Source organism: Paramisgurnus dabryanus, chromosome 2 (assembly GCF_030506205.2).
Source record: "Paramisgurnus dabryanus chromosome 2, PD_genome_1.1, whole genome shotgun sequence".
In the NCBI taxonomy this organism is placed as follows: Eukaryota; Metazoa; Chordata; class Actinopteri; order Cypriniformes; family Cobitidae; genus Paramisgurnus; species Paramisgurnus dabryanus.
Genome location: NC_133338.1, coordinates 58,112,569 through 58,126,587, shown reverse-complemented (window position 1 = coordinate 58,126,587; position 14,019 = coordinate 58,112,569). Strand labels below are relative to the sequence as shown.

General features: G+C 36.6%; 1 protein-coding gene across 1 annotated transcript; it reads right to left on the bottom strand.

Moving 5' to 3' along the window:
• Positions 1-3,177: 3,177 nt before the first annotated feature.
• lpcat4 (lysophosphatidylcholine acyltransferase 4) lies at positions 3,178-14,004 on the bottom strand. Its single transcript, XM_065261885.1, has 13 exons — positions 13,707-14,004; positions 9,684-10,047; positions 8,491-8,603; positions 6,833-6,893; positions 6,538-6,593; positions 5,848-5,882; positions 5,177-5,231; positions 5,005-5,087; positions 4,641-4,766; positions 4,412-4,565; positions 4,201-4,293; positions 3,788-3,923; positions 3,178-3,699 (listed from the first exon to the last, which is right to left on the bottom strand). Exons 1-13 carry the CDS (start codon positions 13,779-13,781, stop codon positions 3,548-3,550), a joined length of 1,503 nt encoding a protein of 500 aa, XP_065117957.1. The 5' UTR covers positions 13,782-14,004; the 3' UTR covers positions 3,178-3,547.
• Positions 14,005-14,019: the final 15 nt, after the last annotated feature.

The following is a 14,019-nucleotide window of genomic DNA, read 5'->3' as shown; positions in this document are numbered from 1 at the left end:
ACGAGAGCAAAACATCTCAAAACCAAACACAGCTATAAGACTTCTGCTCGGACCTATAAACCCAGAGGTCAGGAATCATTGGACTGAAAGTGAATTCATAAATGTATTTTTCATTTTAAAGCATTATATTTAGAAAAACTTTGATACAAACCTGTAAACATAACAGATTTGAAAAGATTAAAATTAAATATATTTTCAACTGCAAATTTACTACATACTTACACATTATTAATTATACTTTATACATGGTAAAAAAAATGCAGCATGAAGTTAAAACATCGGTTTTGCAAGTCAATTTATCCTACTATTTTAAGTTTTGACCTGTGATAAGTTGACATAACTTTAAATTTGTTAAGTTAAAGTAACAAAATTATATGTGGATTTATTTTCAGTGTACATTTTATACAAACTTCGATATTTTTGCCAGGAAAAATATATTTTTTGCTGTATGGGTTGTAAAATGACAAATGTATTTGTTGGCTGTGAAATACATTTCGAAATATAAGTTAATATATGAAATATTTTTGAATTAGAAAATATATTTAATTCTATAAAATGTATTTAGCATATATTTTAAAATATTTTGTCAAAAGAAATGTTTTTGCTATATTTGGAGTTTTACTTTATTGTGCTTTTAAGTGTCAATAACTGAGAGAAATTATTAATTTACATGATGATTACATATACAGTGTAGAGGATCAGTGTGTTACCCAGCATGCTCTCTGATGTTTTAAGGTGGCATCCTGCGGTACAGCTCAGATAAAGAGAAGATCCCAGGCGTCTGTCAGGATTTACCTGCTCATGATCTGACTGAGAGAGCACCGGAGGAGGTGATGAATGATCTGAAGTCAGAGGTTCAATGTTGTTGTAGTTTTATAGGCTACTTCATTCATGCATGAAGTAAAATAGCACAGAGTGTGTATATAATACAAAACGAGTTATTATAGGTTAATCTGAATGTCCTCTCGCTCTCAGGATCACATCACTCCACCTACATTAACAAACCTCCTCCTCCTGGAGGAGATTGTGAAGAATGACGGACATCTAATGCAACATCAGGACCACAGCCATCATAGTGAGTTCCAGATGTTATCTACACTTCCTCCGTCTTTCTCACCTTTGTCAGTGAGTTTTGATCAAGGCGATTGGAGAGATCACAGCTCATCCATCAGGGACGGTGTTCAACCTGCTCCTCAGGAGGTCAGCCTGGATGTTCATGATAACACTGCAGGCCAGACAGACAGCCTTCAAAACCACAACAAACAAAGAACAAACCTCCTCACCATGAAACATTGTTTAGAAGAATCTTCAAACTCAAACACAGCAATGTATGGAAGCGAAACACACGGCACCACGATGGACATAAAAACACCAACAAAACCCAAGAGAAGCAAGCCTGTGAGAAATTACAAACGCCTTTACACAAATGCAATGAATCACAGTGACGTGAATTAAAATTTTTGTTCAAAACATCACACAGACAGAAAGAACAATTTAACAGTTAAGACAAAAACATCAGAAATGTCCTTGAAAAAGTGAATAAATGTCATGAAATGATAGAAGAGTGTTTTTTGGTTTAACTATTGGTCAATAGGCTATTCCACTGAATCTGTGCCATTTGCATGTTGTAACTTGGCAAAATTGAAGTAAATTTTTTTAAACACATATTTTACATCATATCAATCTCAGGTAACTAGTTTATTTTTCAACATTGTTTATTTAAATGTGCGGGTTTTGGGTGTGTCTTTTAAATGCAATTGAGCTGACGAAACGCAAACTTTGATCACCATAATGATGGTTTGTTGAAATTGAAACTCAATTGTGCTGTCAATTATTTTCTCTCTTTCTCTCCGCACTAAATGGCAGTGCTGTGGTTGGATAGTGCAGATTAAGGGGCTGTATTATTAATAAGAGCTCCTTATGACATCACAAGGGGAGGCAAAATTTTATGAGCTATTTTTCACATGCTTGCAGAGAATGGTTTACCAAAACTAAGTTACTGGTTCACATTTTCTAGGTTGATAGAAGCACTGGGGACCCAATTATAGCACACATGGAAAAAGTCAGATTTTCATCATATGTCCCCTTTAATGGAGGATGAATGCATTATGGTAACATGACTGAAAGTAAAAGCAGTTTTAGAATAGATTTAGCAAATACATGAAATAAAGCTGCATATTACATATTAATTGCATGAAGACAACTAGTCTTCAATCACTAAATTCTAGTGATTTACCAAAATGTAATTTTTAATAAAAAAAAGATAAAGAAATAATATAGATAAAAGGACTGAACATTAAGATTGACATAGCATCAACATTATAAAATAAAGAAAATGAGAAAAGTGACTCTTGTGACTTTTCTTAATGACCGTCAGGAGATCCAGATGATGTCACTTCTTAAAAATGTGACTTGTGGGATATTTCTAGACTTTCAGAGGGGGGGGGGAGGGGGGCGTGTTGGGTAATCCTGGGGGCCTGACCAAAATGTGCATTTGATCTAAAATTATGTTTTAATGCTAATTTAAGGCAAAGATGGGATCCACACAAAAATGCTAAATAATAATAAAGGTATCTGAAGAATTTTATGCTTTAAATGTAAAATATAGAGATAGAGAGCAGGGACGGATAAAAATGATGTTTTATGTTATTATGAATGTTTTAAATGATATGGTTTAAATGTGATGTTAGATTAACATGCAGGACACTTTGCTTAATAATAAAAAAATGTATTTGAAGTTTTCCTTCATTTTATACATTTAATGTCCTGGGGATGATTTGGTGGAATGGCCCACATATATTTAAATCAGGTAAAAAGTAGACTAATATAACATTACACAGAATATATAGACGTTTCATTGGATGCACTTGCGGTGACGCGATTAGCATCTGGTCGGAACTTTACTTCCGGTTTCTGTTTGTTTAATGGTCTGACTAGTTGCTGAAACTGAACTCTTAAACAAATACCTCGTTGAAAATAACAAATGTTTTGCATCCCTATGTAATCTACATGTTTATTTTGCTTGTTATACAAATAAACTACTTTAAAAGGACTTCATTGTTATTTATTCTAGACGGAGTTTACCGGAAGTTACGTGATGACCACGAAAGCCGCGTGTTTATGTTGTTACTTCTGAAACTGTCAATATATATGAAAGAAACAAACGAAAACATCAGATTATTATTTAGACATTTTAATATATTAAAGTATAAAATATGACATCAACTTGTCTTCTTTGTTAATACAAAATTTTTTACTTCGCCAAGTAAACTTAGCTTAAAATGAGAGCAATATTTAAATACAACAACTATACAAATACTTCAAACACTATTCTTTAAAAAGACAGACTTTAGTTTTAAGGCACATACAGTAGTGATACAGTCACAAAATCTCTAACCGTGCAGCTCTTCATAAAAACAGGAATAAAATAAAATGACACACAAACTCATAGCCTGAATTCTCATCATCTTAAAATACACGACTGAAAAAATACTAACGCCTGTCTGAGTATAACAATACAGTTACTGACCGATAAAAGACTTCTCCTTTAGTTTAGCTTCTTATAACCGTTATTAATGCCATTGTTTTTTTCATTTATTATCCCATTATGATTTCCATCAGCGGTCACACTGGAGGTGTGAAGATGAATCAAGAGTTTACTGTATACTGGATCTGTCATCAGTAGGTTATGAAGAGAAGCTTTAAAAGAGAGAAACACATAATTAATGAATGACAATCATCCAAAGACTAAAACATCACCATTATAAACTCAATTAATGAACGATACCCTCAGTCGGTGGACCTCTGCTGGTCAGTGTGCTGTACATCTGTGTGATGTCATACTGAGGGACGCCCACTAACGCCTCCATCAGGCCAGACAGATCATCTGCATTCAACAACCCATCATGATCGCTGTCATACCACTGTGTGTACAGAAACATGCAAACACAAAACAACAAATATAAGATTGACATCCTCTTGATGATATATTAACTAACACTCATTACATCATGCATTGTACAATTGTTCTGTGTATGCATGTATATTTAAACACGCAGAGATGTGCACGCACCCACATGTGCATACATGCACGCATATGCACACACGTACACAGACAGACGCATACACGCAGGCGCATGCACACAGCCAAGCACACATATGCAGAGACAGATGCACTTGCACGCAGACAGAGTTACGCACCGTGAATGCTGTGTGTATGAGAGACTCCAGACTTCTAAATCCACAAACTGCAGAAACACTCAAATAAATGTGTTTCAGATCGACTGTATCATCCTACAAACACACAAACAAACAAACAATTCAGCAAATCATCATGTATTGATTTCTATCTCAACAGTGTTCCTCTCAACTCATTTGTGTTTAGCTTTATATACACATTATCACTCAATACCTTTGAGTAAAGTGAGCAGATCTTTACTGCCGTCTTTCTGTCGGTGAGTCCAAATAGAGAGGTCAGGTGATCTGCTGTTACCATAGTGATTTGATCTGACTGACAGCTGTCAATCATAGTGTCCATCACCGTTTTCAAACGAGTGTCATTGAGACTGCAGAATAAAAAGTCATATAATATAAAATTGTTTAGTATCATGAGCTGTGATGTTATTAGATGAAAGTGGTACCCGTGCTGACGGAGGAGTCTGAGAGTTTCCTGAGCTGGAGATTCCACAGGCAGTGACAGACTTCCCAACTTCTGAACGGGAAAACGTCCCTCCATTACATAATCTGTCGCTGAAATACCCAGAGCTCTACAAACGACACAATACATTTAAGTACATTTAAAACATTATAACAAAGCTTGAGTTAAAGTAACATTACAGGAGTATCCGACATGAACCACAGGACAGAATTCATCCCTGAGGTTTTTAAAAGAGAACGCATGTTTAAACGCCCTTGAAGGATTCGTTCTGATACAGATCAATAAAAAAAAAAAAACTATCGGACCTGACAATCCCAGTATGCATTGCAACGAGTCTGCTGACTTACTTTGCCATGAGCTTCTGTACATTTTCTGCATATAAATCTGGATTCTTCTTCTCTTCTTCTGATGGTGTGTAGACGGGCAAAAACTGAAAGCAGTCAAAGCAAAGAGAGATGAAGTACTCCGATGGATATGATTGGTTGTCAGTCATGTCAATCACACAACAGGATGACTTACTTCCACAGTGACACGCGTGTAGAGCTGAGACATTGTGTGCAACAGAGTTTCAAACCTAAAAATAATTTTAAAAATGAAAAATGATTTAAAAACACAGGTAAAAACTGCAAAAAATTTGGTTTGTGTCAAACTTTTAGTGGTTTTAACAACAACGGTCACTAGGTGTCAACTTTTGCGCATACTCACAAATAGAAATTAATAAATTACTGTTATTATTACTGCTAAAATGTTTTTTAAATATGAAAACTACATTATTAGAGCTTTCCAATGATATATAGTTTGTCAACATTTTTGAAGATTTATAACAATAGTGTGTTGTGATTAGAAAATAATTCATATGCCAAACATTGAAGTAATTGTAGGCATCCCAAGGGTGGGACAGTGACATTTAAGAGAATTGTCAATATTTTTTCAGTGACATTTAAACTTCAATAACGTTCAGACAAAACTACATTTATTTTTATTATTCCAATTCAGCAATAATGTAAGTGTCTTCTTTCAAAAGAAAACTTTAAGTTTATCTTCTAAAGTGTTTATGAATTACAGCTATTTAACTGCGTTTAGTGCATTTTTATGAAAAAGGGGGTGGCAGGTATGAATTAAACAACTCGAATGTCATGTTGACAATAACCTTCAAATATTTTAGATCAAAAAGCATAACAATTCCTTACCAAGTCGTTCCCTTCCAAGTCCAGCGAACTGTGTCCTGAAAATATATTTATTATTATAATTTATTCATGTCAAAAAGAAAATAAATAGCTGTGTTTCCATTACCCTTTTAATAGCGCAAATTGACATTGGGAATTGAAAATGTCACTTTCGCAAAAACTCATATTGCAAAAAAAAGCTTTGAAACTTGCATGAGGTTGTTTATCGGGCAATTCAGAAAAGTTGTATTGCACAACACTGCAATAGAAACAGTTTATTTGCATTTTCAGGTCTCCTGATGTAAGTCAGTCACATAATTATCATTTGAAGATGACCCGGTATGAGCTAAAACCTCTCAGAAACACCTTAATACAGGTCTGCTCACAAGTATAAGAGGCTTTCTTGGCATAAATGTTTGGAAAAGACTCTTAAATCTCCTTTGGTTAAAAATAATACCTAGTGCAGTGGATGTGACGTAAACCTACCGACATCAGTCGACGTGATGTTTATAATGAAGTTTTAGTCACTTATCATTGGTTAATGGAAACGCTGTCATTTCGCAATAGTCGTTGTCGACGTTTAGAAAATATCTACAATGGAAACACACTTACTGGTTTTAATACTAACACATATAAAATACAAGTTTGTGTTTATGTTGATGACAGTGATCCTCGGTTAGATAAACACACACGTGTGTCTCTCTTTTCACTTACAGGTTTAGAGTAATGAAGTAAGACGGGCTGAATGGGAACTCCTGCTAAAAATGCACCTGTTGAGGGAGAAAGAGAGAGACAATTAGTTTCAACCAATCAGATGCTTTCTACGGTGAGAAAGACACTCCCCCTCAAACCATCGGTTTCAACAGCAAATAGAAAATCATGGTTCTTGTGCCTGATGTGAGCTAAAGCTGATATGTTTTCAGTGCCAAACGTTATGGTTTCAATAGTAAATAAACAAGTGAGAAAGCTGTGACCTTCAGTTCATCTCAGTGTGTTTTAATGTGCATACCGGGCTTAAATTTGATCAGCGCTTGACCATTAGTCGTCGTTCCTTCTGGAAACATCAACATCTACAGAAAGAGACACACACAGTCACTCTTCACTTATTAGTATGTGTATTTCTAAAAGGTCATTTGTAAATTCTGGGAATTTTCAAGGCTGGAAACTTTCCATGGGAATTAAGGGGAATAAACTGGGAAGTAACAGGAATATATAGGAATTAACGGGAATTTTAAAAAAAATTGCAGAGTTGCTTATAACAGGGAACTTAAATGTAGTTTAAACATCTTGCAGCATAAAAATGTTTTTAAGAGAAGTCTCTTATGCTCATCAAGCCTGCATTTATTTAAAAAAGAATAATTGATCAAATAAATCCAGGCTTGATGGGTCAGTATCAGGATCCTTCAAAATTTGTATTACCTTGCATGCATGTCTGCTTATGTCCACACAAAATATTTATGTTTGTATGAGATAGTTATATATACTTATACACTCACCTAAAGGATTATTAGGAACACCCGTTTAATTTCTCATTAATGCAATTATCTAATCAACCAATCAATCACATGGCAGTTGCTTCAGTGCATTTAGGGGTGTGGTCCTGGTCAAGATAATCTCCTGAACTCCAAACCGAATGTCAGAATGGGAAAGAAAGGTGATTTAAGCAATTTTGAGTGTGGCATGGTTGTTGGTGCCAGACGGGCCGGTCTGAGTATTTCACAATCTGCTCAGTTACTGGGATTTTCACACACAACCATTTCTAGGGTTTACAAAGAATGATGTGAAAAGGGAAAAACATCCAGTATGCGGCAGTCCTGTGGCAAAAATGCCTTGTTGATACTAGAGGTCAGAGGAGAATAGGCCGACTGATTCAAGCTGACAGAAGAACAACTTTGACTGAAATAACCACTCGTTACAACCGAGGTATGCAGCAAAGCATTTGTGAAGCCACAACACGCACAACCTTGAGGCGGATGGGCTACAACAGCAGAAGACCCCACAGAGTACCACTCATCTCCACTATAAATAGGAAAAAGTGGCTACAATTTGCACGAGCTCACCAAAATTGGACAGTTGAAGACTGAAAAATGCTGCCTGGTCTGATGAGTCTTGATTTCTGTTGAGACATTCAGATGGTAGAGTCAGAATTTGGCATAAACCGAATGAGAACATGGATCCATCAAGCCTTGTTACCACTGAGCAGGCTGGTGGTAGTGGTGTAATGGTGTGGGGGATGTTTTCTTGGCACACTTCAGGCCCCTTAGTGCCAATTGGGCATCGTTTAAATGTCACGGCCTACCTGAGCATTGTTTCTGACCATGAGTTCACTGTACTAAAATGGCCCCCACAGTCACCAGATCTCAACCCAATAGAGCATCTTTGGGATGTGGTGGAACGGGAACTTCGTGCCCTGGATGTGCATCCCACAAATCTCCATAAACTGCAAGATGCTATCCTATCAATATGTGCCAACATTTCTAAAGAATGCTTTCAGCACTTTGTTGAGTCAATGCCACGTAGAATTAAGGCAGTTCTAAGGTGAAAGGGAATCAAACACAGTATTAGTATGGTGTTCCTAATAATCCTTTAGGTGAGTGTTTACCGGAAAATTTACCGGAAACGTTCTGCCCCTTTTCAATCCTAGTTTGTATGTCCTGTTCATCATACCTGAGGCCAGTGGCCGTTAGACGTCACCCTCTCTCGGATCTGAGAAACGCACTTCTTTCTGGATTCAGGATCTTTTCTGCTCACCAGAACTGATTGGTTAAACTCCAGTAATGCTGAAACAATGACAGAGATGAGCAGTGGTGTTTGTTAAAGGTCGATTTATACGTTCAAAGCAAACAATTTGAACATCTGGAATCTGAGGGTGCAAGAAAATCTTAATGAGAAAGTCAATTAAAGTTAACCAATTAAAGTCCTTAGCAACACATTACCAATGATTAATACATTTTGGATACATTTACGGTAAGAAAAAATATATATACACACACAACTTAATAGAATATGATCTTTACTTTATATCCTAATGATTTTTGGCATAAAAGAAACATTGATAATTTTGACCCATACAATGTATTGCTGGCTATAACTACAAATATATCCAAGCGACTTAATAGTGGTTTTGTGGTCCAGGGTCACATTTATCCTTTTGAGTACTTTACATTAACAAGACATATTTATATATACACAGCTGTGGAAATATTAAAGAGACCATTTCAAGAATACATTCAGTTTTTTTCTAGTGTTCAAGTAAAATGATCATTTTTATGTAAATGGGGAAAACATGGTCAAAATAACAAAAAAGATGCAGTGTTTTTCGATCTGGAATACTATAGAGAAAAAACATTTATATTTATTTAACATGTATTTTAGGAAAATTTGTAGAAATAATTTTTATGTAAAAACCCTAATTTTGTGTCACATCTCTTTTTTACCATTAGCGTAAAAATGCCCTGAATCTTTCTAAAATGTTTTCCTATTAGCAAATTATAAATGCCAAAAAGAACAAACTAATTTCTGCTTTCTCAGCAGGCGCCAGTCTGAAATAAGTTAATTGCATAAATTCCATCATTTAAAATATTTGTTTGCTCATTTTTTATAATAACTTTGGTAAGAAGGCTGATGAATGCACTTAACATTTTCATTCAGTTTTCAGGCTTTCATAAATCAAGGAACAAAACCAGCAACCTTGTAACCTAACATGAGCCATGAGACCACAACATGATCATCAAGCATCAAACCACTAAAAAATCTTCTGGCTATGGCTATCTTTTTCACAAGACAAATCATTTCTCTTTGTAAAACTGTGACGACATCACATCAGCATTCATTCATTCATTAAATGGTTTCCATCTCACCTCCTATCACAGGTAATTTGGCGTTTTCAGATCGGGACACGACAGTCGGCAGACCGGTCATGGGCAGCACCAGCATGTCTAAGAAACTGCTGTGAGGAGCTATGGCTAACACAGGAGCCTCCTTTAACCCCGCCTGACGCCCTTTCACTTTAATCCACAGGAAACCGGTGCAGAAGAAAACCGATCGACTGAGGAAGACCATGATGGGATGAAAGAACCACCGACGCCATCCCTGCACAGGCACTGCCCGCTCCGCCTCAGATAAACCGGCCAATCGCAGTCGAGCGACGGGCCACATCAGCAGGAAGAAGAGGATGGAGAGAGTGAGGCGGATGGGAAAGAGTACAGATCCCAGGAGGATTCCCTGAAAGAGACACGTTTACAGTCACAATCAGGTTTTATGGGATGTCTTATTCACATTAGCTTAATAACGAGATGCCTCAGCTTATGGTATTTATCCTGGTCAAGCTGGTTAGATCTAAGAGAGCACTTTAACCAAAACCTACAGTGCTGTGAAATTTGGCTCCCTTGCTGATTTTTTTATTTGTTTGCATGAATCACACTTTAATGTTTCAGATCATGAAACCAATAGAAATATTAATCAAAGGTAACACAACATGCAGTTTGTAAATGAAAGTTTTTATTATGAAGGAAAAAACAAAGTCCAAACCCACATTGCCCTGTGTGTGCCCCCGAAACCCAATAACTGGTTGGACCACCCTTATCAGCAACAACTTCAATCAAGCGTTTGTAATAACTTGCAACAAGTCTGTTACAGCGCTGGGGAGGAATTTTGGTCCACTCATCTTTGCAGAGTTGTTTGTAATTCAGCCACATTGGAGGGTTTAAGCATGAATTGCCTTTTAAGGTCATGCCACAGGATTGAGGTCAGGACTTTTTGACTAGGCCACTCCAAAGTCTTCATTTTGGTTTTCTTCAGCCATTCAGGTGTGGACTTGCTGGTGTGTTTTGATTCACTGTCCTGCTGCAGACTTCAAGTTCACTTCAGCTTGAGGTCAAAAACAGATGGCTGGAGACAGCAGAATTCATGTTTCCATTTATTACAGCAAGTCTTCCAGGTCCTGAAGCAGCAAAACAGCCCCAGACCATCACAGTAGGTACCACCACCATATCTTGTTGTATGATGTTGTTTTTCTGACATGCTGTGCTACTTTTATGCCAGACATAATGGGACACACACCTTTGGTTTTGCATACCGTAACCAGCTGGCTCTGCACTAGGTTATTTGCATAAGGCAGTGGTGACCAACCCTGTTCCTGGAGATCTACCCTCCTGCATATTTTAGTTCCAACCCAGCTTCAACAAACTTGACTGTAATTTTTAGGTAGCCCTGAAATGCTTGATTGCCAGGTTCAGATGTGTTTGATTTAGGGCTGGGTATTGGCAAGGGCCTCCCGATACCATACGCATCACGATACATGGGCCATGATACGATGCATATCGCGGTACAATACAGTCATGATAGTTAGCTGTATCGAGATTTTTGCACATCCCTAGTTTGATTGGAGTTGGAGCTGAACTATGCAGGACAGTAGGGCTTTTTTTCAATAAGGCGTTCTTGTGTCCTTGTGTTCTCGCTATACATCATCATTAACTGTCGAAGTTCAATTCCAATTCTCAAAAACGCAAGTAAATAGGACGCATGAAAATACCCGGATATGTTCTTGATAATGAGGATGCATGAAGTGCAGACTTGCGGGATGAAATTTGGGGAGGTCACGTGACCAACAGGAAGATCGCACACATCTCAATTCTCACTAGTTCTTCCAAGGTCGCCTGGCAAGATGAGTCTTCACGAGAACACAAGTCTGTTCTTTGCGTTCTTGGAATTAGATCTTCAGGAACAGGGTTGGTCACCACTGCCATAAGGCAATCTGATGCGCTGATACATGCGTTGGCGCATGAAGAGTTAAGAAATGTTCAACTTCACTGCGAGCATGGCAGTGACGCGACACCGAACGGATCCACAAAAACAATCTTGCCGCTAGATGCAGATAGAAGTCACACATTGCACCTTTAATACGAAGATGTCATGATTGAAAAGACAGATTTAACTGTGAGGTTTGAGCCCAAATATCACATGTGTTTATCAGAAAATCATTTTATAAAGTGTTTTAAAATGCTAAGTGTTGTTTAAGACTTGAAAGAGGTGTTGTTCACTTGGCAGGATCAGTTTTACACTGCAAAAAATGATTTAAGAAAAAAATTTTCTAAGTATTTTTGTCTTGTTTTCAGTAAAAATATCTAAAAATTCTTAAATAAGAGGTTTTTCTTGAGGAGAAAAACGACCCAAGAAAATAAGTCTCGTTTTTATGCAAGTGATTTTGTGCATTAAAAAAAAAAGCAAACAAAAAAAATCTGCCAATGGGGTAAGCAAATTCTTCTTGACATTTTCTTGAATTTAGTGTTTAAGAAAAATTTTCAAGATTTTTTGCTTACCCCACTGGCAGATTTTTTTTTTTAGCTTTTTTATGCACAAAATCACTTAAATTTGATATTTTTGGTGTAAAAACGAGACTCATTTTCTTGGATAGTTTTGCTCATTAGGAAAAAGCATTTTAATTTAAGAATTTTCAAGTAATTTTGTCTTGTTTTCAGTAAAAATAAACAGAATATTTTTTCTTAAATCTTTTTATTTTGCAGTGTACGTCTCTGAAAATTTCACAGAATTACTTTTAATATTTCTGTCTTGTTTTCAGTACAAATATCTACAAATTTGTAATTCAAGATGTATTTTTTTGATGAGCAAAATGACCCAAGAAAATAAGTCTAGTTTTTAGACAGAAAATATAATATTTAAGTGAATTTGTTCTTAAAACAAGAAAAAAAAATCTGCCAATGGGGTAAAAACACATTTTTCACTAAAATTATGTATTTTGTGACTAAAAGCTACAACTAGACTTATAATCTTAAATCAAGATTGATTGAAGCAAAATGACCAAAGGCGTTTTAGATATTTGTACTGAAAACAAGTCAAAAATACGAAGAAAGAAAGTCATTTTTTTTTGTAGTGTAATGTAATAGATCACACAGATTGGATGCAGTCATTACCAAATTCCTGCCATTATTTGAACTATAACTGAAAAAGTTATAGTTAAGATGTGATATTATTTACCGGATTACATACAATTACAATAGAAACCCTGCTGAAAAAAAACAGCATACCAGCAAGACCAGCATCAGCACCAGCTAAACCAGCACCATCATACCATCATTGCTGGTCATACCAGCAAGACCAGCATATGTTGTGTTTTGGTGCTGGTGACCACCAGCTAAACCAGCATAATTCCCATGCTGGTCTATGCTGGTTTGATGCGTTTTTTTTTCAGCAGGGAAAGACTTGTGATTAATACAATAATGAAGAGAGTTTAAGATGAAATGAGTCCAATCTGAGAGTAAATACTCTGGTTACCATGGTATTGTGATGTATCAGATGGTAAAACCACGGCACTTTATCATCACCTTATTCATACACAATAGTATTACTATGGTGCCATCAACAGAAAGATGTTTATAAGCGGTTATAATGATACGATCGAGCAATCACCATGGTATCTCTTTCTATGGGAACATTTAAACAGTACAAGATACTCCTGCCGCCATGTTTAGCCGATGACAGTGCTTGTAACAAAGTTTACTAAGTTTTACTTCACTTTTACTGCGTGTTGCCCAGAACTTCGTTTAAAAGTCTGTGTAAAGTCATTTCAGAGACAGCGGACACGCCCCCCGCGTTACGAGCGCACAATGCTGCCAGATTTTAATATCTTATTTTATGTACTTGACAGCCTTCATCATTCCAGTTTGGCTGTGAGGTTAATAACACATTTTCTGTGGCGTGACAAACTCAACACACACATTTAATATCACTTTACACGACTTTAACAATAAAATGACAGAAGCGAGTTCTTCCTTAAAAGGACTTCCGGTTGCTTAAGCGTCAGCTGGTCAGCTCACAGAACACATGGCGCAAACAGAAATAAACGCGTGAGAGTCAAATCTTACCTTGATCCTCTGAGCCGATGTGAGACCCATTGAATGAATAAACGGGTGAAGATTGGGGCCATCACACTTAAACATGATCCAGAGAGAGCAATCCCAAAAATCTGAGTGTCCTGAGAGACGAAGCCAAAACAAGTGCTGGAAGAATAACTTAAAAATAAAACGCAAATCAATAAAAACAGACTTAACGATGCTAAGTAACGAGAAAAAAAAGTTTATGTAAAAGTAAAACTAATGTGTGGCAGAAAACAGACGAACAAACTGATGATGAGCACACGCAGCACAGTGACCACGCCCATTTAACGACTTCAGCACT

What these genes read in the sequence shown, in the direction of transcription:
- lpcat4 (XM_065261885.1), bottom strand. Translation starts at nt 13,781, where the DNA reads ATGTTTAAGTGTGATGGCCCCAATCTTCACCCGTTTATTCATTCAATG. An exon ending in GCTGATCAAATTTAAGCCCG is followed by an intron (nt 6,594 to 6,832) that starts GTATGCACATTA and finishes CTCCCTCAACAG; the next exon opens with GTGCATTTTTAGCAGGAGTT. An exon ending in ACACGCGTGTCACTGTGGAA is followed by an intron (nt 5,088 to 5,176) that starts GTAAGTCATCCT and finishes GACTGCTTTCAG; the next exon opens with TTTTTGCCCGTCTACACACC.